Genomic DNA, 23902 nt, shown 5'->3' with positions numbered 1-23902 from the left:
AACTGCAGTACGAAAATGTATTTGGTCCGTGTAACGCGTTTGGCACATGTTGGCGACCATAGGTCAATACTACAACAAATAACAAATAGAGGAGCTACAAACCAATTGGGTAACGTTAAGATTCAGAAAGCAAAAATAACAAAGAAAATCTCACCTTTAAGAATTCAAGAAAAGCCGGTTTGGACAAGCAGGCCTTTTTGATGAGAGCCATGGCGTTGGTGAAGTTGTTCACGTAATCACTGTATACATCAAGCACCATGGACTTGGAAAACTGCGGAAACAAAACAAGATGATTATCTGAATTATTAACAACAGCGCAACAATGAGAGGGTACTGCCATGTCTTATTTTGTCATTCACAAACACAGTCATGTCATTTCTTTTGACATCTTGAATATTTTGCTAACCATAATGTTTTCAGGGCGACCTATAGGTAATTTCATTCTAAAGAGAGGCAAGAAAATAGCCCTTTAAGTATAGTGCTTTTAACAACAAAAAATGCTTTGTTTACCATTCCAGTTACCACAACACCCTTCACGAGCCATTTAAGAGGCTGGGCGAAGAGGAATGAGGTGACCAAGTGCGACGCTGTGTGTGTGTGTGTGGGGGTGTGTCGGATTTGCAGTAGACATTTATTCTCTCTCCTCAATTAAACTCACACCAGGCAGCCGATAGTGACAGTTTTAGGAGTGATGGGGGATTAGCACATTGCATGAAGGAATTAACCCTCTTTGCTCGCAGCCTCCTTCAGGATCCTGCCTCTCGGTATTACTACAACATATTACTTTGCAGGTACATACATTGCAACAATAAGCTCAATAAAGGGAGTTCCAGCACTTTCCATTTCCAGTGTGCTCTTATTTAATAATGGGGGGATATCAATGAAACAGCTCTATAATGTCCCAGCAGAGAAAAAAAAGGGTCCCTCTAATAGGCAAATAATGAGCAGACATTATGGATGAGCACACTGCAGACTCTCTACAGAAAACTCACACTGAACACTATTAGTGTAGTGCCAAAATGTTTAAACACATATCCCAGAGTGGTTTGGATGCAGTGGAGATATTCATCACATGTGTAATTGATTCTGCGTTTGGGAGTAAGCTAGCCCTGTTTGCTCAACCTTAAGCCTGCAGCTCATTACAACCGTGGGAGCAGATATTGTGTTATACAGAAAAAAAAGGAGTTTCTTTACCCAGCATGCATGTTATTGATTGCATGTTAAGACTGATACAAAAACAATGTATACACACGCTGTATGAGTCTCACTCCTAGTTCACAAATATGGAGAAACATACAAAAATCATGCTCATGCAGGACACCTACCGAGGCAACAAATAAGTCCCCGATTTTCTCACAGCTGTCCCACTCGGCGACACGTGACGCCAGAGCAATCTGAAACATGGAGTGGCACTGTGTGATCTCCCTCATTCTGAAAAATATAGGCCGGATCTTTCTCGAGCTCAGGATGCGTGGATCGGCTTCCATCAACGGTCTCTGGTATTCCTGGTGGGATTGAGAGAAGAAATTGGTTGTTGATATGTACATGTATGTGTTTGGTGGAGGGGCTTTAAGAGAAATCAGCATCCCACCTTCCTTTACATCTCTTCCTATAGTAGCATAAATAGACAACTGATAGGTAGCAGAAACAAATCCTGTGAATCAGGCGGAAATTAGGAAATGTAGTCATGGTGCCTTCAATCTAAAGGAGTCGCCTGCAAAACATTTGACGTGTGCAAACATGTTCACAACTCAAGGTGACTTGTAATCATAAAAGCCAAAATAATAATGGCGACAGGAAGCTCCCAGCGGAGTGACAGATGCAAAAGCAACCTGGTAAAAGAGGCCCTGATTGATTCTTCAGTCAGCACGCATGGGAGTATTAGCATGGCCGACAGAAATCAGTTGTCAGGCTGTTTGTGGACAAGATTCTCTGTGGGAGGCAGAAAACATGGCTTGCTTGAAACATACCAAAGTATAGATATTAAGAACAAGCTAAATGTAAAAGATGAAAAATACTCTTTTAAAGCAATTGTGGTGGTAATTTTCATTACAAGTTCTATCTCCGCAAATCCATCAAAGCAAATGAATCATCGACAGAAGAATTAACATGAGATGTGCAATCTGTTTTACTGCAATAATACAAAGTCTAATTGTGCTTGTGGCCTTTCATCTTGTATATGTTATCAGTCCGGGGACACTACGTTTAGCATTCAGCTGGACTCCCTGAATAACTAGAGAGATTTCAAACGAGCTAAACCTCCAAAGCATCACGCGCAATCATGTCACCCCACAACAAAGGTAGCTCATTACATTCCGACAGTGGAAGGCTTTACAGGACATAAGGAAACTGTTGATAGCTGCTGATTCCATTTCAGTAGGCTGCTCCTATTTTTCTGTGATGAGGACATAACAAGACCCCACTAAAAAGAGAGATAGAGGCTGCATCCCATCCTGCCTTACAGTCTTTCTCTCTTAGCGTCATCTCCACGCCACAGAAATGAGGGCGGCTGTTTTCATCAGGACTACTTATGCTGAGACACCTCTGTAATTTGATGGATATCACTGCTTCTCTTTCCGGTGTTATTCATAATGGCTAAATGGTGAAGTTATTGCATCTGGCAGTGGAGTACAACAGGGACTAAGCAGCTCACCTGCACGATCCTCCGGAGAGACTCCAGGTAGCTGCGCTCGCTCTGGATGATGGAGCTCAGGATATGGCGTCTGACAACCTGCGCAGACAACAGACCAGTCAGGAAACGCAGAGCTAAGAGGACATGATGGGGCGGCAGCGTGCACTGTGATCACAGTTAGGCACGCCGCAGGTTGATGATTGAACAATAATCATGTGTTTGTCACGGGAGGAAAAAGACTCAAAGAACAGTAGGTCTGTTTGAACAAGGCCCCCATCGAAGATCTGATTCAAAGAGAGCTGCAAAATCGCAGTAAGCACAATCATTTGTAATTATAAAATGTGTGAAAATATAATACTGGAAGTATTTATTATTCGCGCTGCAACAGTTAAGTCCGTAGGGACTTGGCTTGGTAACTGAAGTGTTGTCGGTTCGAGTCCCAATTCATAAAAGGTGATTTTAATCATAATCCTATTATGGTGTAGTCGAGAAGTTCCAGGCCTACAAATGTTATTTTACAGAATCTTTTTTTTTTTTTTAAATCCTTGTTTGGTACAGATCTTCCTGATAATTGGAATATATTTTTCATGTTTCAGAAATGTTCATTCCCTCTAATATCGCGAATCATATGGCGGTTAAAAATAATTGCATTTATATTAGTTTTTTCCAAATCGTGCAGCCCTAGCATATAGATGTGTAGAAATGAGTGGTGTCAATCAATACAAATGTTTCACTCTGCAATTTCATGAAACTGGATAGCGTTACCACACCTAATGAGAACGGTGCAGTTAGTGGTCTACAGTCGCTTTCTCCGCAATTTAACTGCTATGCTATTCAAGGTACAAAGCTGCGCTGGAAATACGGGATGACACTGTGGTCCAGCTCGGTAATGTCATCATTTGCATTTCTGTTTTTACATGCTTTAAGATTTTGCAAGCGTTAAGTGTGTGTTAAGTGGTAAAAATAGCACGTGACTGGCAAATCATTCTTAACATGTCAGCTTAGAGCCTGATCTTAAGGTTGTTGGGGACACAATGGGTTCACATGAATGCTTGATGTTAGAGCTCTTGGGTTAAAATCATTTAGGAAAGAGCGCTTGTTAAATCGTGAGGTGCACCTGGTGGCTGGTGAGCCCCTCGGGCATTGGGCTCAGCTGTGGGGGAGGATGCTTAACGTCTGGCACGGCCACATCCAGGTATCCTGCATCATCTTCCTCCTCTGCACACATTCAGGAATAAAGGACAAACATACAGAAAGGTACAAAATAAGAAAAAGAGTGCATGTGTGTGTGAGAAAAATAAACCAGACAGGGAAAAACAGAAAGGCACCCTCCAGATCTCACTGTAGCTAGAGACACATTGCGACACACCAAGTTTATTACCTCGAAAATATGAAGAGGTTTCTATACTTTCTGAGAAAGAGACAGAGCGAGAGAGAAAGAGGTGTTGAGGAACAGGAAGAGGCAGAGAGAGAGAGAGAGAGAGAGAGAGAGAGAGAGAGAGAGAGAGAGAGAGAGAGAGAGAGAGAGAGAGAGAGAGAAGCCTTCAGAAAAAAGGAAATAACTTTCAAAACAATACTGTATCACTGTTTGAGTAAGAGAGGCACACAGAAGTGTGTCTGCAAAAACACCATCCAACACATTCTCATTTCCGCACTGGCACAAAGACATTCGGCAGTCAAAAAAAATCCCACTTCACCCGTAACATAAAGACACAGATACCAGAAGCTTCCTTCCACCGTTCCAATTAAAGTCTTTGGAATGATAACAGAGGGATTGGTGGGAAAATAAATATAATGCCGTGCAGATTTCCCCCCCCCCCCCCCCCCCATCAACACCTAAAAATAGCAGCACTGGCCTCTTTAACTCTTTGTAATGGCTCTGAGATTTCTTTGAGCCGTAGGTCTGGTATATGGTTTGTAGAGCTGCATTAATGGATGGTAATCTCTGACTATTGTTAGGCAAGGGCTCCTATAAAGGAACCCATCGTGTACCGCATGAATTGCCTCATCCTTTTCATTCTTGCACTTCAAAAACATTACTCGACCACATCGCTTGTCTTAAAACTGAGAAAGCCTATCTGTTTTATGTATTATAGTTATAATCAGTGAGATCTTTTCTCTTCACAGTTCTTTCATTTCACCCTGAGGGGATTTGCATAAAGAAAAAGTAAGACTTTCTACTCCATCAGCCTTGAACGCTACTTTGGCTTGCCTGACATTGCACACAAGCAACTGCCTATTGAAAGTGTAAGGAGTCAAAATCAAGACTTCATAAGCAATCCCCATTATCCAGTATAGTAGAACTCTTTCATCCAAAAAGATCCAGCTGACCAACGTTAACAACGTGGTCAGACTTCACCCGCATTACCCGGTTGATCCTTTCTCTGCAGGAAGTTAACTTTTCGCATGACGGCTATCTTGGTCTTTTCAAGCCCGTCCTTCGTTCCGCTTCTGGCCGCCTTCATGAGTTGCTGAACCTGGTAGGAAGGAGCAGAGAGAGACAACGGAGGAGCTTTAGAGTGCCATGCTGTGCAGACTTGATAACCTACGGTGCTCCTCTGCAGAGAGATGGAGAGGAGTGGCGCTCAGTCAGTGGGCTCATCGTGAATCTCACCATCTGCGACTCCCTGCGGGTCGCCGTGCAGACCTCTAATCAGGGAGACTATGAGTGCGTCATCTAGATTATCCTAACAGAGTGAGCTCTAGTTTGGCTCAGTGTGGGAGAATCCGGCTGACCAAAAACTCCACCCTGAGCATCCCAGAGGCCCTGCAACCAGACTCCAGCCACACATGAATACACGCAGGGTGGTAGCGTTTTTAAATGATGCTACTTCAGGAAAGTGGGTCATTAATTGGGTGCGAGTTGCACTGGCGTTTATGGAAGTAAATACGCGGAATATTGTTTAATAATTCATGTGTCCCATAAATGCATCTGGATGTTAAACCAGGCAGGGGAAGGAGAGAGGGATCAACAGAAGAGTCTCAAAGCAAAGTCACAGTCCAAAGGGAAGCTGGGGAGAGGATGGTGCAGAGTCAGCTAAGCCTTTGAGCCAGCTGAGCATAAAACACAGCATATTTCAACTCTGGGTGATCATCAATCCTGTAGACAAACATCTAGCAGAGAGATTTGAGCTCTGCGGATAAAATAGCGTGATATAGCTGTGTTCACTTGCTGCTGGAAATATACCTTGATGTCATAGTTGTGCTTGCCAGAGAGTCTCATGGCCAGCTCTCGTTTGGTCCTGGCACAGCGTTCCCTCAGCCGACTCACGTCAGGAGAGAGCTACAGGTGTTGGATAGGCGGGGCAAGGAGAGAGGGGGGAGGTCGCGTTTAGCCAAGAAAGGCGTAGAGAGGAGGAAGAGAGTAGGGGAGAGGAAAAAGAAAAAAGGAAACGGAGGCAAAGTGATCAAGGCAAAATAAGCTACGCAACATTGGGAATGAATCACAAGCATAGAGTGAAGGCTTGGAGCACGGCTATGCTCAAAGGGGTTATGATGTATGATACTTATAGAATGGTGCAGGGATGAGTTTGACTACCCGGAAATAAGTTAGCATTTTAGCACTTAGCTCGTCTTGAAGTCAGTGGTTTTTGGTGAGACGTCCTTACGTTTGTTGTACCCCACTCGTTAATGCCCTAACCTTGTATGTATCATAAAAACAGCAGTTGCTAACAATGAAAGGGGGATTTTTATGCTCTATATTAGGTTTCATAATTGTATTTTGTGCCTCTAGTCTACTGTGACATGAGGTCTTTGTTTATCTCATACTGCCTGTGCTGCAGCACCTCTTTTCAACTTCTGTCTGAAACCAGAGCCCAGTCTGATCTGATTGGTTAGCTGGCCGGCTCTATTGGGATTGGTCAACCGCTTAGAGATGTCCCGCCCCTTTGCCTATCACGAACAATGTGTTTGAGCGCTAGCCAATAGAAGCGCAAGTGTTACATCGTGATGTCACTATGTTAAGGAAGGTGTACCCTCAGGAAGTTACTTTGGCAATTTAGATTTACATGTACAAAAACCTATATAACACTACAGGACAGGGTAACCCCAAAAAAGCATAAAAGGGCCCCTTTAAGTGGTGATGTGAAGTAATGAGACTCTGGTGAAGTTTGTTATAGCCTTACGTTAGCTATTTACATCTGGCTATTGCTTTATGCTTCAAAAATGATCAAAGTGGTGAAATATGCAAGTAACATAATTGCTTCTTAGCTTATTTTCAGCAATATTCCAAAACCAATAGAACATTCCTGTTGATCTTTGTAGAGCAGGGGTGTCAAACTCAATTTCAACTCGGGCCACATTAGCATCATGGTTGTACTCAAAGGGCCAGTTTTATATATAAGACTATATAAGAATAAATATATAAATACTTAATATATATAAAATAATGTATTATATAACATTATTTCCTCTGCATTGGATTATTATTGGATAGGTCACTTAATTAACTACGTCTGAAAGCAGAAGTCTAGGGCAAACAATTGCAAGTCTCTTCAGTGCGCATGTCACAAAATGAAAGCCAAATTCTGGAAAAAAAGTAACATTTTGAGTCGAGAAAAAAGTCATATTTGAGATGCATTGTGGGACATGTAGTTTATGGGCAATGTGCTTCTGTAAAGCGGCATGTAACCTTATAATAAACATAATATATTATTTGCTCTTGTGGGGCCACATGAAATGAAGTTGCGGGCCGGATTTGGCCCCAGGGCCTTGAGTTTGACACCCATGTTGTAGAGGGAGCCTTGTGATGCTAGTTTCCGGGTTCACATTCTGTCATCACTGCACCACTCTATGGACACTGGTTTGTAGAAGGGTGACGGGTGAGGGGTGAGGGGTGCAGGCAGTTATTAGAGAAGCAAACTCTGTCCCAGCTCTTCCAAGCTGCTCAAATTAAGCAGTAAACTGAACAAGGGAACTTCAAGTACACTTGGTGAAAAATTAATCAGGCGAGTAATTAAAAACGATGTGTTTTGGGTTGAAGGATTTGCTAGCTAGAAAAGTGTTGTTGGCCCCGTAATAGTCAAGGTTCCTTCATTAACTGTTCAAACGGTGCAGCTGAATCCTTTCTTGTGTTCAGTGGTCTGGGAAAAGCAATCTGAAAGAAACGTGGTGGGTTTTTTCACAACACACCTTTTTGTAATTACCTGAGCAGCTCATTTCAGTCATCGACTTCATTCTCTTTGGTCTCCCTTGTTTCTCAAAGCACTGATTTTCTTGCCTTAAAATAGAATTGTATTCATATGCAAACACCTACAAATGTAAAAATATGTATAGGCGAGTACACATCTATAGATTAATAATGATTGAAGTCGAGAAAAATATGTTTTATTGCTATGGCTCCAAATGTTCCCTATGTCTGCAGAGATGCATGCATGGTGAAGGCTGGCGAAGCATAAAGAAAATGCTGCAGTGTGAATGTGCACACAGTGCCATCATGTGGAAGACTGACACTCTGGAGCCGTGCTGCACAACTCTGATGAACAGCATCCTTGGCAGAAAAGAAGGCGAGGAGATCTGAGGCTCTTCAAACTGAAATGCTTCTTGTTTACTTTCATCCGGCAATGAAAGTTTAAGACCTAGACGGACTGAAATACATTTTTCATGTTCTTTATGGTCTCCTTTATTCCTTTATAGTTCTCTACATTAATAAAGAGGACTGTGCCAGAGGAGCAGGAAATGAAATATTCTCCTTGATTATTTCATGCTGGAAACCCCACCAACAACAACCTTGGCCAGCCATAACACATCTAAAAGGTTGACGTTAAATAAATGGATTATGTCAACAGATTTCACATAACTGTATTAGGTTAGTTGAAAGCAACAACATGAAGTTGAACGTAATATTTAGTTTTAATATTATTGCTTTCAACTGAAATCTGGTGACATATTACATTTCATTAAAATCAACGTTTCAGTTTGTTCCGTGCATGATGCCATATAAGATAAACCGAGATGATAATGAGATGAATACATATGCGTCCACAAACTCACTAATACTACCTTGCTTCGTGTTGGTAATTTGGTCTCGTTATCAGACTGCTCATCATAGCTTTCAAACTCACTGGAGCTCCATCCGTTGTCTCTATCCAGAGGACGGCTGTCTCTCTGAACATCTTCGTAGATCATATCTGCCAAAACACACACAATATTACACCTCAGAAGCTTGGCATCAGAAAGGACAATCATCCTAAGCAAACACAAAGTATGTCGCAGCTACTCACCTTCATCAGGAGAGAGGGGGCCTTCACTTGGAACATCATCATAGATCACCTCGGGAGCCTCTGCCGTCTGTGGCTCAGCTTCAGCCGCGAGTAGAGCTGGCAAAGAAAAGCCAGTAGAATCAAAGTAAACACTGTTTGTTTTTTTTTAAATATAGAAAGAGTGGTGCCTTCTTTATCTCCCTTTCTGTTGGATAGTCACACCTCCTGTTGTGAGGGCTTTTACATTTCTCGCCCAAAAACAACACACACAAAGACACACAGCTCCAAACTGAATTGCCTGAATCCTTTTTGGCGAAACAGAGCAGATATAAAGGACGCCAGATCTTATGCCTCTGGTTAGGAATTGTACACAGCCTTTTGAATATGTCCATACTTATTGTATCATTTGCATGTAAAGGTCTTCTTCTTCAGGGAGATGTGCATTGTGCCGTAATGGCTTTGTCCATGTGACGCAACATGATTGTATCCAGCTTGTTTGAGCTATTGACCCCTTCTATCTCCCCGCGAGGCAGGATTGGTCGTTAACTGCTTTGAGACTGCTTCATCCTAATTTAGTTCAGTGAGCTTTATTGATTTGGTTTTAAACTGTGATTTGTCTTTTACACTTTCTCCTAAGCCCTGAACAGCAACAGTCACTGTTTTCAATTAATCAGATTGGAGATGTGTATTCTGTTGTGGATTATTCAGCAGAGATCAGTCTTAAAACTGGAAATAACCTTGGATACAATCCAGGAGATGAACAAGTGTGTCTCTACAAAAGAGGATTAGCTATACAAATGTTATATATATATATATATATATATATATATATATATATATCGCACACTTTCCTACGCTTGTGCATTCAGAAAGGATTCAGAATGGAGGAGAGAACAACTGCATTTTGGCTATCAGCAGATCTGCTCAGCGGGTCTCACGGGAACATTATTCCAAATGTTTTAAACCAAGTTTCCTACTTTTACTCAACTTTCCAGAACACAATGACACTCCAATAAAGTCATGAACAGGTCACCATGACACTAATTTAAAAATACACTGCCATTAATTGGCAAATGTGAAAGAAAAGATCAAGGCAAAGCAATCAATGTCAGATAATCACTTCAAAATGTGCCGTGACCACAATCAAGGAGTGAAGGGACATTTTTGCTTTGACAAACAGGAAATGCTTCATTATTTATAATGATGCATATAAAGTAGATTCAGTCAAACTAAAACACAGTTTTTCTACACAGACAGTTTTAACCTCCATTGAATAATCTTCAAAATAATTCATGGAGTTTTAGTGTTAGAAAAGTAAAAGAAAAAAAGTAAGTTAAACAAATGAAGAAATGAATGTGTTCAAAATATGATACATGTATAATCTTATCATTCAGAATCAAGCTGAATTAGAATGTTATTTATTCTAGGGTTGAAGTTGGATTTTGTGACTGTAAAGATAAGTAAAAGATAAATACAAAATAATTTATATAAAATCGGTGAAGTTAATGTAAAAATGTGAACAATAATGTAAAAACAATAAACAGGTCAAAATAGTTTATATTAACAGTGAGCACAATCAAGGAGTGAATGGACCTTTTAGCTTCAACAAACAGGAAGTACTTCATTACTCATAATGATCCATATAAAGAAGATTCAGAACACGGATCTTCTACACAATAAACAGTTTTGACCTCCAAAGAATTTCCAAAATATGTCTTGGAGTTTGGGGTTGGAAAACTACAAGAGAAAGTACCAAAAGTAAAACAAATTGAGCATTGCAGTAGATTTCTCATTAGCATCAGCACTAGAGTATTCCCATTTCTGTAGTAATGATTTTAGATGGCTAGGAGAGAGGTTTAATAGAATTGCATTATTTAGTCAGTTTAAATATACTGTGCGCGTTGAAAATGACAGCAGAGGCCTGTGTGAAAATACATCAGAAGAGCGGGACATAAAAAATGTCGGGCAGCATTGCGGGGCTCTTTTACATCTCTCATTTCTGAGCCACCTTCAAATAACGGCGGCACTGCTGACTGAGTCGGAATCCAAAAGCAATTTTCCCTCATGGAAATGGTTCTCTATTGATCCCCATCCTGAATTAATTGGATTCATGTCTTGTCCGTGTAGAAATCAAATCATGACAGAATACGTGTGCGCCTCTTGTGTCGTTATGTGTTTGAATGGAGCGCGCACAGATGTGTCTATACATAATGTGCGTCTGACCACTCTCACCGTACAGATCAATGATCCATAAGACGACCGCAAGCCTGTAATATTGTGTTCTTGCCACCTTAGATCAAGGTCAAGAGATGCACTGTGCGGTACTCACAAAATACTGCTACAAACATTGATACTGCCAGTGCCATTATGGAGGCGTCCACTATACTGTTTACAACATTCTGGAGGTCCAATTGGTTTCCTTACAGATCTGAACACTGTAATTCCTAGGTGGAAGGAGCCTGAGTCCCGAGGTGAGCTTGAGAGCAATCTTGAAATGTAACATCTGATCTAGAGTTGCATCACTTCCCTGTCAATATTATTTAGTTCTTTACCTTCACTGGAGCTTTTCTGGATTTCTTCGCCTTGGTCTCCTGAATCAGTCGTCGTCTCCACAGCTGGCGGCGCCGCAGGAAGCCCAGGGAGCTCCTCTCCCACCAGAGGAGCCGAGGAACAGGGCTCTGCTGCTGAGACCCTGGAAGGCACCCAAATATTAGCACAGTTAAACTAACACTGTGTGCCTCATTACAGGTTTAATATCAGTGAGAGGAAGGGGAGGCTGAGAGGCTGGAGGTGGGGGTCAAAATAGTTTGTTGCTATCCAAGCATGCAAACACACACTCCCTGAAGTCTGACAGAGCACATATGGCTGCTGTCGAACTGCTGTGATAATTGTGGGGAGACTTTATCAGAAGTGGTCACATTTTCCTTATGCAGCTGAGCATTCTGTTATTTTTGAAAGTTAGGAGAAATATGACAAAAACAAAACTCAAATTTGGAGGAAGGCAAGAACAAAAGTGTGGGGGGGAGAAATTCCCTCTGGAGGGAACTTTGGGATGTTAGCCTTTGCAGACCATTTACCTTCACCAAAACCTATAAAACACAACAGGAAAGGGAGAAGACCAAAAAGCATAGAAGGGCCTCTTTAAACTGAATGTGGGAACAGTTGGTTACTAATTATAAAGAACTTTTGCGAGGCCACATATAAGGAGAACAAATATAAATCACACCTTAAGTTACTTCCTTTGCCCCTGAGCACTGTCAAATCATTACCTCTCATGCCTGCGGCTTACCATAATCACTGCTGTCTTTTTGAACGAGAACATATCCCTGAACCAGCTATTTAAAAACACACTCTGACATCACTGGGGGAAATCTTGTTGACACAGCTATCACACGGCTTGTGTTGATGCTGCCGGAGAGGGAGAGTCCTCCCCCACATGACTGATAATATGACAGGAAGCAGCGTGTAGGAGCGTCCCATCTACAATAATTAAATCTGTCCCTCTAAACACCTCAGCAGCAGCAGCAGCAGCTTCTCACAGTGATGGGCAACTTGCAGACAAACAAGACATGCCGGGAAAAAAAAAGCTATTTCGGTAAACCGTACAGTTCTCTAATCCTGTAAAAACAAATATTATTCAAAATATAATGTCAATAAAATTATGTATATATGACCATAAAATTATCAGAATAAATACAAATATATTGTATTTTTGTGACGGTTTCTTCATTTAAAGAAAAGCTCAAAACATATCCTTTTAGGAAGCTAGCTCCTGCTCTCTGTTGCATATATTCATCATCATACCTTTAATCTAAATTATTTGTTTATATGTCTACTCTATGCTATCTTAAATGTTCTCTTTATGTATTTTACTGGTAACTGTGTTCTATGTGAGATACATTTTCTGTGAGTATTTTAAGAGAGTCTACCGTGAAGCACTTTGAACTTCAATTGTTGTATGAAAGGTGCTATACAAATGAAGCTTATTGTTATTATTAAAGACACACAAAATAATGATATTTAAATTAAAAAAAGTAAAAATGTGTACTTTGAACTTCAATATATAACATATTAAAATCTTCAAAATGTGTTTATTACAATATATAGTGTATTCAAAAACAGATTATTGCTCACAAAACAAGTTTAGCATTGTTAAACTTGATACAAGATATAGTGCAAGCTCTGATTGTTTTTGCTGTGCTCTGCCTGTTTTTCTATAAATGCCAACCACATGCCTGGAGGCAGATGTTGTGACCTGTCAAAATATCATATGAGAGCTCCTGATAGCAGACATTTGGTTTTGCGGTGGTGTTAAGCAAAAGAGTTTAGAATATTACTCTGCTGCATTCTTTATGAGTCTGCATCATTCGTCTCAATCTAAAAAGGACAAAACTGATCTCAGCCCACATGAAGACGGCATAAAGACCTATTTGTCAACACGCACCTTGCCATAAACTGATCATTAAAACTGTTGTGAGGAAAAAGCCAGAACAATAGCGATACACAGCCCGACTGTATGTCAGGTGTGAGGGATGTGAGCTGTGAAGCTATCGATATTGTTGCGCACCCCTTCACAACTTATCTGTGCCTATAAGACACAGTGAGTCATATAGCTCAAGGAGAGAAGCAGGAATCATTTTTCAATGCAAATGACATAGCCTGGGGCAGAGCGCAGCCTACAGCACGAGCAGCCTGAATGCAAATCACAAACTTCCATCTGTTTCCATTCCCTTCAGCTACTGTGCCGGGCCGTACCAGCAGCCATTAGCTTCACCTGCTTTGCCCCCTGGTCCCTCTTGAGCGTAGCTGTTCTTTGTAACTGCACACGCATTGTGCTGACCATAATGATGGAGCTCTATTTGTCCTCAGGTCATACATCTCCTTCAAAAACAACTGCCCAGTTCTCCCATTGCAGCAACCCCACAATGCACCCTGTGTTACCGGGCAGAGTACATGACATATTCTAATTAAAAAGCCTTCAAAAGTATTTGGTTTATGGCTTCATTTTATATTTGTATACACGTGTGTTTCAGCTTTTATAGTTTTCTTTTTTGCTCCCACAGCACATCCAACCGAGTACAACAAGGTGAGGAGGGCTGTGAAAAATAAATGTGATCCGCAAGCTGCATTACATTTTCCAGACAAAAGTCTAAAAGTATGCAAGGCGGCAAAAGGGCGAAAAGGTGAACTTGGTAAAAAAAGGGTAACTTTGATGGGAAAAGTAAAGTTGTACTTTCTTAGGTTCGAGCTCTACACATATACCAGGAGCATGTCAGGTTGTCATGGTTCCTTTTGTGTAAATGTTCTCATTTGCTGAGGTCCCATGCCATGTGTTTAATGAAAGCTATTTGTCAAGGAGTAAAAAGGGAAGCCTGAAAGTAAATGCTGGCATCAAACGAACATAAAACTCACAGGAGAAAATGCTGCCTTGAGCTTAATAGCTGTAACGAGCTGATGTGCTGTCAATGCAATGTTAAGAAAAAAATACATATTTCTGCAATAACAATCCCAAAGTAATTTTACGCAATATTATTCTAAAACTGCTGACAGATATGGTGGATGTGCTGACAGTCTTAACACCTTGATGGTGGAAAGTGCTATTGATAGCTCTTCTTTAAAAAGGCACACTGTTGACTAAACCAAAGTGGAAATGTGCACTCAGCACAAATACCCAGGCAGGAGAAATTGCCAAGACCTCGCTGTGACTCTAGCGCATACACACACATATGCACGGTGTAGACAACACATTAACACCCTCACACCTGTTCACAAATAAAAGGCCTCCCTTTCAGCACAGGAAAGCCCACAGGAATCCAAACTCCTTGGAGTCCATAATGAGTAGAGGTTTTTCTGAAAAACACTTCCTACAGCTGGAGCACAGGTGGGAGGCCTCACTAAAAATGTAAAGCCCCTACATGGCTTCACCATCATCATCATCAACGCTTTATAGAATATCCTATAAAAGAAGCAAGGAAAGTATGGTTAAATGTATATAGTGTGTAATGTACTTTAGAATGGTTAACACTAGAACGGCACAATTCATTGAAATCTTAAAATATGGACCAGTGCAATATCCAAATTGCAGTGATTGCAATATTTGGAAAAGGCTGTGAAAATATAATTCTGAATTGAGTAATTTGGTGCTGCAGAAAAGACATGCCTAAAATCATATTCCACAGATTCAAAGAGGACATATTCAGCTCCTTTTCAGGTTCATATTTGGATTTTTTGTCTACTGTGACATTTTGCTTTAATGTTCAAAAAGCTCTTTATTTGTCTCACACTGCCTGTGCTGCAGCACCTCTTCTCACCCTCTGGCCGTTTCTCAATCGCGAGGATGCTTGCTTGGTAGCACATGTCTTCCGAGTCACTTGCTTCAGAAGCTAGGCAAGAATCCTTCCTGGCATTCGGAAAACGAAGAGTCAAACAGGCTAGCAAGTGTGTAGGTGTGCGTCATATGAGAGGCCCCGCCTTACATTTTCCGTCACATATTTGGGGAAATTGGTCCATGCGCAAAGCATTGTGGGGATTTTAAGGACGCGAAGTCTACCCGTGTGCAGCCTCGAAATTACCCCCAAACCAAGGACGCGGCCTCGTGGAATTCCAAGTATGCTGGAGATTGGAACAGTCCTTCGGCGGCACTCGATGACGTAGCATCCTTGAAATATTGGCTTGGAAGCCAGTTTCCTCGAGATTGAGAAACGGCCTCTGTCTGAAACCAGAGCCCAGTCTGCTCTGATTGGTTAGCTCTGTTGTGATTGATAAACTGCTCAGAGATGTCCCGACCCTTAGCCTATCACGGACGATGTGATACGGTAGTGTTACGTAGTGACGTCATTATGTTAGGGAAGTAAACAAATGACTCCAATGGAGGCATTTCAGGCACTCCACTGCCTTTGCAGACCATTTACATACATATCAACTTACAGTATAAAACAATTTACAGGAAAGGAAAAACAAAGAATAGGTCCTCTTTATATAAAATGTGTTTTTTTCAAATCCTCGCTTTAATATATTTGTAATAATAACGTGAGTAATGATATATAAATCTTAATTTGCTTGGATTTGCAAATCCAATCACAATTGCAAGAGTAGAAAATGAATCAGTTCTTTTTCCCAAATAGTGCAGCCCTAGTTAACACTATCTGGTGGCTCTAGCATTTGCTCCCGGTATGAAGGTGGTATAAGATTTACAGTGAGAAACTGTATTTCAGTTTTTATTAAATCCTGTTTTATATTCATTATAAAAATTCCAATTTCTTAAGGCATTAAACGCCTGTCTTTCCGATAGAAAGCCTCGGGTCAAGAAAGGTAAAGTATCCAATGGAAAACTGATTCTGTCCATCAGCTCCAGGGCTGCTGATCTGTAGGTGACTTTGACTGCCACCCTCCAACTGGAGGCAGGCATGCAGGCAAAAGACAGTTGCTTTAGAGGAATCAATAAACTATCACATTATCATTTACTGTGCCCAGGCCTTGAAGCAAAATCTCTTCTTGATTGTATGAAAGGTGCTATCTGAGTGCGCCAGGGTAAGGTTAATTTCATTCATAAATCTTTTCCAGCAGAACTTTATATTGATGATTTCAATACACATTACAAATAATAAAGCCGTTATTGTCTTTTGGAGGTTGATGTTTCCATATCTGATTCTTAAATCCCACCAGTTTAGGATGTATTTCCACCAAATCAACAGTAGTAAGAATGAGTGAAGTATACAACACAAAACAACAGAAATGTGAAATGTGCCTATGCTGTTTGTTAAAGTTTTATATGCTAAAATTCTTAGATTCTTCTCCTTTTAACGGCTCTGCACACCCACATATGTGTGTGAATATGTCTGTCTGTCCTCTGCTCAAGTTTAAGGTAGGCGTACCTGTGCTGGGAAGTATGTATTTTAACTATAAGACACAGAAAAAGTGCAATTAGTCCCACATTAACTCGTGCAGCTACACTAAAGCCAAGTAGGGTTAGGGTTAGTGATAGACGACCACTTTGTCATTAGAAGAGCTGTAATCAGCCAACCTAATTGAAATCACCTGTGTGGGTGTTCCGCGCGTGTGCAGGGCGCCACAACCTTATAAGAAGGAAGATGAATGGAATTTAAAGAGGCCCTGTTATACTTTTGGGGGTTTCTCTTTCCTGTAGTGTGTTATATAGGTTGTTGTGCATGTAAATGGTCTGTATGGCTAAAATCCCAGTGCTCCTTCCAACGGGATTTTCTCTCTAATAACACACTCCCCCCTGCCTGAAACGCATCTATTGTAGTCCTTTGTTTACTTCCGCAACACAATGGCATCACTACTCAACGTTCACGCTTCTATTGGCTTGCGCTCAAACACATTGTACGTGATAGGCTAAGGCGCCTGACATCTCTAAGCAGTTGACCAATCATTACAGAGCGTGCCAGCCAACCAATCAGAGTAGACATTGGCTCTGGTTTCAGACAGAGCGTAGCAAGAGGTGCTGCAGCACAGGCAGTATGAAAAAAATAAAATACATTTTAAACATGAAATTGTGTAAACATGTCACATTAGATGCACGCAATAGAATACATTTCAAAGAATTAAAAAAAGCTGAAACACGTCTTTCCCCCAATTGATATTCACGCACTGTAAAGCATAAATTCCATTTACTTTTTTTCAAGGCAGATATTTATTTTTCACAGCAGGTAACGCACAGGTGAAATTAATAACATTAATTAAGGCTGCATATAACATGGGTGTCCCAGTTTATATTTTGAAAACACTAGCTAACAGGAAAGGCCTAAAGGGACATTTACGTTAATTAAGCCAGCTAGTATTTATTAATTAACCCTGTTTTTTTTCCTGCATGAAAATTCAAAATACTACCATGAAGAAGATCTATTACTGCTGAAGGAAAATGTCATTATTAATTGCTTTGAGCATCACAAATTATATTCCATTTGCCATTCGGACAGCAGCAGACATTGTAGAGAGGACTATATTAAACTTAAAAAGGGGACCTTTCATGCAAAATGCACTTTGTGATGTCGTATAAAGATGTGTCCCCGGTGAGTCGGGGAACTCACGCAGCGTCAGAAAATAAAACCCTCTCTTTTCCTCCGTACCCAAATCTTTTAAAAACGGGGCTAAAACGAGCGGATACAGATTCCATCCGAGCTGACGTCAGCCCGGAATAGTGGGCGGTGACGCTCCGCCTACATGGGCAACGCTCCACCTGCAAACGGACCGCAATCGTTATTAAAAAAGTCTTCCGTCCACACGCAACAGGCACCAGAAACGTGTCCGTTCACACGAGACCGCTCCACATACCGATATAGAAATATTGAGACATTTTCTTTTTTGTCAATGCGTGACTGACTTTTTAAATTAAATCCATCTGACACGACATGATATGATATAAGCCATGCTCATCATATTATACCACATGCATCATTATGAATAAGGCAATCATGTGATTTCCCTCTAGGATTGTATCAGTATCATCACTCCATTCCTGACATTAGCACTTGTCACTTCGGGTGTGACACGCCATCTGGCATCTAAATGTTGTTCAAATGGATACAGCGTAACATCACAGTATCTCATACCCACTGTTGCGTGTTCTGATTGAGTGTAAGCGTGACATTGTCTCAGACATAATGACAAAACGCTGATGTAGTTTGATGTTGAGTTTACTTTCTAAAACGCCTTGTAGTAATTTTCCCCACACTGTAATGAGAATCAAAGGCAACTTACCCGCTGGGTGACTCTTTGACTGGAACATCTGTCAAAATGAAAAAATAGCAACCATGAGACAAACTATTCCAAATCAAAGGAAGAAGATAGTGGAAAACACAAATTTGTCAGCATTTAAAAAGCCAGCGTGAACGACTTTGACTTTGAAATATTATCACTTAGTCTGTTACTTCTTGTACACAGTAGAGCTTCTCAAAACCTTAAAAAGATACTGTCAAAAAAAATCACGCTTGCTCACATGGAGAACACCTAAGAGATAATTTAGTAGATTGTGTGGGGTTGTCACAACAATGAGTTTGCATGGTTGTTTTGTAACAGGAGAAGTGCATTAAAGGAAAATAAATGTCATGATCAATTTCCTTCCCACCATATGATGTGTTGGAGGGGGATCTGAATTTATAACAGCTCTCCTTATTAGACCTCCACTACACACCATTATAATCTCCCGAAATTCCCCTTTGCATCACCACAGTCCACTTAACAGATTACTGCACATATACTTAGTTAAAAAGCTTTTTAATTAAGCATTAATCGCTCCACTTTGTCCAACAGAACTTCCCCAAGACCGAAATCTCTTTATTCTCTTTTTCCCTGTAATTACAAGGGTCTGTTTGGCAACGTTAGCCAGGTAGTAAATATATCATACTTATATACATATCTCCAGCCAATTAAAGGAAAGTTAACTCAGCTGCGCCTGCCTGAGGCATTAATTAAATGCTGTTAAAAAGAGATTAACAAGCTGAAGTCACTCACACAGTGTGTGGCTTTGGAGAACTGATCGTCAACTAAATAAGAAACATAAAATCTCAGAGCCAGCTTATCAAAGGCAGATTATTGCACAGTGACTAAGTGAGAAGTGGTTCAGTGGTATGCCCCGCAGCAGTTTGATGACAGTGAACATGTTGAGAAGATAGAACCCAGCATGGGGATTTTGGTTACAGTACAGCAGTTTAACTACTATCCATGTCTCTACAGTAATAAAATGGTAGAGGTTATGTTAATTTGATGCTGTCAAACTGTCAAAGTCTACACCCATCAGCAGTGGTGGAAAGATTATTTTTTAAATGTTGAAGTTAAATGTATCAATGTCTGGTGCACTTTGAGAGCAAAATTAGGGACTAAATCTATGGCAGTCAGTAGGGGCTTGGACTGTGAGCCGTAGGATCGCCGGTTCAAGTTTCCGACCAGACCTACATTTGGAGTGTGGACTTCTACTTGGAGAGGTCCCAGTTCACCTCCTGCCCTGCCGTGGTGCCCTTGAGCAAGGCACCGGACACCCCCCTTCCCCCCTCACTCCCATTGCTCCCCGGGCGCTGTACAATAGCTGCCCACTGCTCCTAGTACTAGACTCCTGGTACTAGGATGGGTTAAAAGCAGAGAACACATTTCACTGTGTCTGCTGTGTGCTCTGCATGTGTGACCATTAAAGAGGGTTTCATCCCTCCCAATTCTTCTTCTTCTTCTTCAACACCCATATAAAACAGAACTGTAAACAGATTTACTTTTTCTTTAAACATTTATTTGAACAGCAAGTGGAGGCAAAAGTGACTGCACCCAAAACAATAAACCTGCTAGCTAACTAGCCTAAACTCAGTAATAGAAGGTTCTTCTCCACAGCCGCGCGACCTCTGAGTCAGACGTCACTTCCCCCTTTTCTATCCTTCGGGTCCAGCCGTACAGCCACTCCCCCTGAACCCCGTTTCCCTGCCAACCCCCCCTCCCCTATGCAAGCCCCTCCCTCTGAACCCAGGGCTCGCTACAATACTGTATACACAAACTATACAAAAACGCCTTTACGCTTTGGAGCTTGTTTATCCATCTGTAAGCAACTGCCAGCTAGGTCTCTCAGTCACTCACTCCTGGTCGTTCACTGCGCAGTGACAGCTGCTACGGGCCTGATGTGTGAAATTGAAACAGATAGATAGAACAAAGATAGCCTATCAAAACGGCCCAGCCCAGCGGGCAACACCCCACTGGGCTGGGCTGGGCTGGGCCGGGCCGGAACACTTTCAAATGTGGGCCGGTAGGATTTAGGTAAGCAAAAAAATAAAAAGGGAGTGGCCGGAACACTTACAAATGTTGGCCGGTAGGATTTAGGAACTTTTTTTTCTTTCTTTTTTTTGGCCCTCCGGCCCACACACAGCACCAGCCCACCGGGGAAACTCCCGGTATTCCCAATGGCCAGTCCGCCCCTGATTGATATGCATTGTTATTGGTATCAGATAAAGACTCTAAATTGGTTACATCAAGTACTGCCTATTAGTGCACATTTATCATGTTTAGATTGTTCTAAAAAACGATTCCAGTCATATCATCTGTACATTAATCGTGCAAATGTGTTACCTGCAGTAGAATTTGAATCTACATCCTCGGTGAGGATCTCCTCCTGTCCAGCAGGAGGCGATGTTATAGGAAGTTGTGTGCAGTCTGTGCCTGTTAGTGATGAACTTCCTGATGTTTCACTGTCCTCCTTTTTTGATGACTGGACTGATCCAACAGAGTCAGAGGGGATGCCCTTACTGTCCCCCTGAGGTTTCTCCTCATCCCCACTGTCCTCAAATGAAAACCCTTCCCCTTGCTCTTCATCTTCGTCCTCTTCCTCCTCCTTTGGCGGTTGCTGTTGAGGCATCACTGCCGACATGCTCCCTAAAAAAAGAAACGAAATTCAAGTTATAAGTTTGTTCCAAAATGAGTTGAAATGAAACTTGTGATTAAATGATTGATACCAAATAATCAAGTTTTAGTATAAAAGAAGTCAGGGTTACTTAAGGTTTTTTAATGACACAATGATAGCACTTCATCTCTATAATAATAATTTAGGATAGGATTTATTCTTTCTTCCAGGATTTGCAAGCTTTTAAATATGTCTATTCTAAAAATCAGAAGCACAGAAAAAAGATTCCATTCATATTATCATAAGCAGTCTTTTCTTTGTAAGTGATAACACGCTGCACTTAATATGAACTCAGGACTTATTGCTTGAGCCTTAATCTGCTATTTCCAGAGTACCGACACTCAAAATGTTGTTTTAACTTCCACCGTGTTTGGAATTATTTGAATAATGGCACACAAAAATAAAGGTAAGCAGGGAAAGATTGGAATGTTCTCTGGAATGTATAAACATAGCAAGGCTGCTTAAACAAAACAGATGCATGTAGAACACTTTTAGATACAAATCAGTGTTGTGGTAAATGACACTGCAATGAACTCTTAACCCTGCAGCTGGTTTACAACAAAAGGTTTGACAGTAATTGTCAGACTTGTGTTCAGCCGTAGTGTTTACCTGCAATGCATAAAAAAACATAAATGTTGCTTTCTTTTTAAACTGTTTGACTATATAAATCCATAAAACTGAGTGATCGGCACTTAGATCTAGACAACATGCACAGAGAGAGTTCAATCTTAGCTCTATAAAAATGACATATGGCCATTAGAAAACTGTTAAACTGCCAAGCATAAAAGTCTGACGAGGCTTAGTGGCAGATTAATTAAGATACACACACACACTGATGTAAAGTGCCCCAACAATACAGACCTTCTTTATCTAAGAGGCTAATTACACCTAGTCCTATCAATCGAAACAGGTCTGACAGCAAACAAAACTTTAGGAAAAAATTCAACAAATACGAAATACACAAGCAGTCATACTGTATTTGCAAACACATCATGTTTTGTGATTTGAAACCCATGGTACTTCCTCAACAAAAAGCCGGCCATGTAAATTGTCAGCTGCAGTCATGTAAATGAATGAGAATTGTTTTTAGCATATTTTCAAAATAAAATGGACATCTTCCCTGACGCACCAGCTCTCAAGGAATGAAAATGCTGCAAACAGAAATTGTTTTTTTATTACACAAAGTGGGGATTTTCTCTGACGTACCCGCTCTGTGCATGTTGGTGTACCGCTCAATGAACCCAACATCTGCTTTACATTTTGATTAGCATTAAACTGCTTCCAATGCTGGAACATTCTTGGGCCTGATGGGGCAGTTTGTCGGACTCCTTTGGGGGAATGACAGCATGGAGCGGAGGCGGCTGAAACTGGGCCGGGCTATACAATTCATTGTGAGCAGCATGGTGTTTAACCTGGACACATGGGCTGTTATGCTGTCAGTTACAGCTCTCATTATCTTTTACTACTGCTTTTTGACAGCTGAATGCAGGCATGATGTTTGTTAGCACTGTGGTTCAGTAGCAGTGATGCCTTTGAAATCTTAATTACCATATGTGTTGAAGAAGGCTTTAAATTACCTAGAAAAATAAAAGCAAGGGTTGTTGCATTCTTTAGGAATCTGTTCTCTGCATGTTTACGATATGCCCAGCAGCCTTTGGACCAAGCCTCCTCCTCTTGTAACACACACACAGTTTTTCCAGTCGGCCTACACATCGGTCAAATAAACAATGACTCTTTTGTGGAGGGAAAAACTTATGCTCAGCCTTAGAAAGAATTGTTTCTACGTTCGTCACTGCAGCACTGATTAGCTCACAGGTCATTGCTGTGTAGGCTATAGTATGGCTCACTGTACTTGTTGTGAACAGTAACTAAGTATTCACTCTACTTTAGTGCAAGTTTCAGGTATTTTACTGGAGTATTCCCATTTCCTTTTATACTTCCACTCTCACACAAGTGCAAGAGAAATCATGTGCTTTTCACTTTTTACATGATTGCTTAAGTTACTTTGAAGATTCTGATTCATCATACAAAATATTTATATCATTTATCATGTATTATTATAGGTTAAGATAACTTAGACGAACTATTAATTCCTTGAATGAGTCATAAGCTCCATCTTAAAGAGGACCTATTTGGCTTTTGGTGGGGTATCTTTTCCTGTGTGTTATAGGTTTTGGTCCACAAATGGTCTGTAAATAGTAAAACTAAAATCCCAAAGTACCCTAAAGAGGGGTTTCTCTGGATGTTTTTCTGAAATCGGCCATTTTTCATTTGGAGTACTTTTTATTCTTTAAGTATGTCTTGGTGCTTTACGTTTATGCATATATTAAAGAAACATTTTAAATGCAGGACTTCTACTATCAAAAAGTATTTTTACACATTAATTTGATTACTAGAACTTGAACAGAAAAAATTGTGTCCCTTTTGAATCAACGTTATGGAAACCAAACCACCAGAATGTCTTCCCACTGCTCTTCTACAGATGAAAGCCATGCTAACTAAGATATCATTCTTCATTGTTCACTGGAGTGAAAGGATTAAGTGAACACGAACCGCCGTGATATCTCGGAACTATAATTCATATTTCCACATTATGACAATCAACAAGACAGCTGGTCCCTTGAATAAAAGTTTAGCTTGATAACACACACACACACAAAACTGGAAGCCTAAAAG

General features: G+C 40.9%; 1 protein-coding gene across 11 annotated transcripts in view; it reads right to left on the bottom strand.

The window, feature by feature from the left end:
• arhgef10la (Rho guanine nucleotide exchange factor (GEF) 10-like a) overlaps window positions 1-23902 on the bottom strand; it is a 152285-nt gene that overhangs the window by 122882 nt on the left and 5501 nt on the right. The window contains exons 2-13 of one of the 11 annotated variants that reach the window (XM_079683363.1): window positions 20896-21198; window positions 18553-18580; window positions 11385-11524; window positions 8854-8949; window positions 8624-8760; window positions 5820-5915; window positions 5001-5109; window positions 4014-4043; window positions 3750-3850; window positions 2654-2731; window positions 1326-1505; window positions 155-271 (exon numbers count right to left, since the gene is read on the bottom strand). In XM_079683363.1, the coding sequence (XP_079539489.1) occupies window positions 155-271; window positions 1326-1505; window positions 2654-2731; window positions 3750-3850; window positions 4014-4043; window positions 5001-5109; window positions 5820-5915; window positions 8624-8760; window positions 8854-8949; window positions 11385-11524; window positions 18553-18580; window positions 20896-21193 (1410 nt within the window). In that variant the 5' untranslated portion in view covers window positions 21194-21198. Of the gene's footprint in view, window positions 1-154; window positions 272-1325; window positions 1506-2653; window positions 2732-3749; window positions 3851-4013; window positions 4044-5000; window positions 5110-5819; window positions 5916-8623; window positions 8761-8853; window positions 8950-11384; window positions 11525-18552; window positions 18581-20895; window positions 21199-23902 lie in introns of those variants that run through there. The other 10 variants (XM_079683366.1, XM_079683367.1, XM_079683369.1 and 7 more) reach the window with 10 other exon arrangements.

This window comes from Notothenia rossii (genome assembly GCF_949606895.1).
Source record: "Notothenia rossii genome assembly, chromosome: 5".
NCBI lineage: Eukaryota > Metazoa > Chordata > Actinopteri > Perciformes > Nototheniidae > Notothenia > Notothenia rossii.
This window is presented reverse-complemented; position numbering and strand designations above follow the sequence as displayed.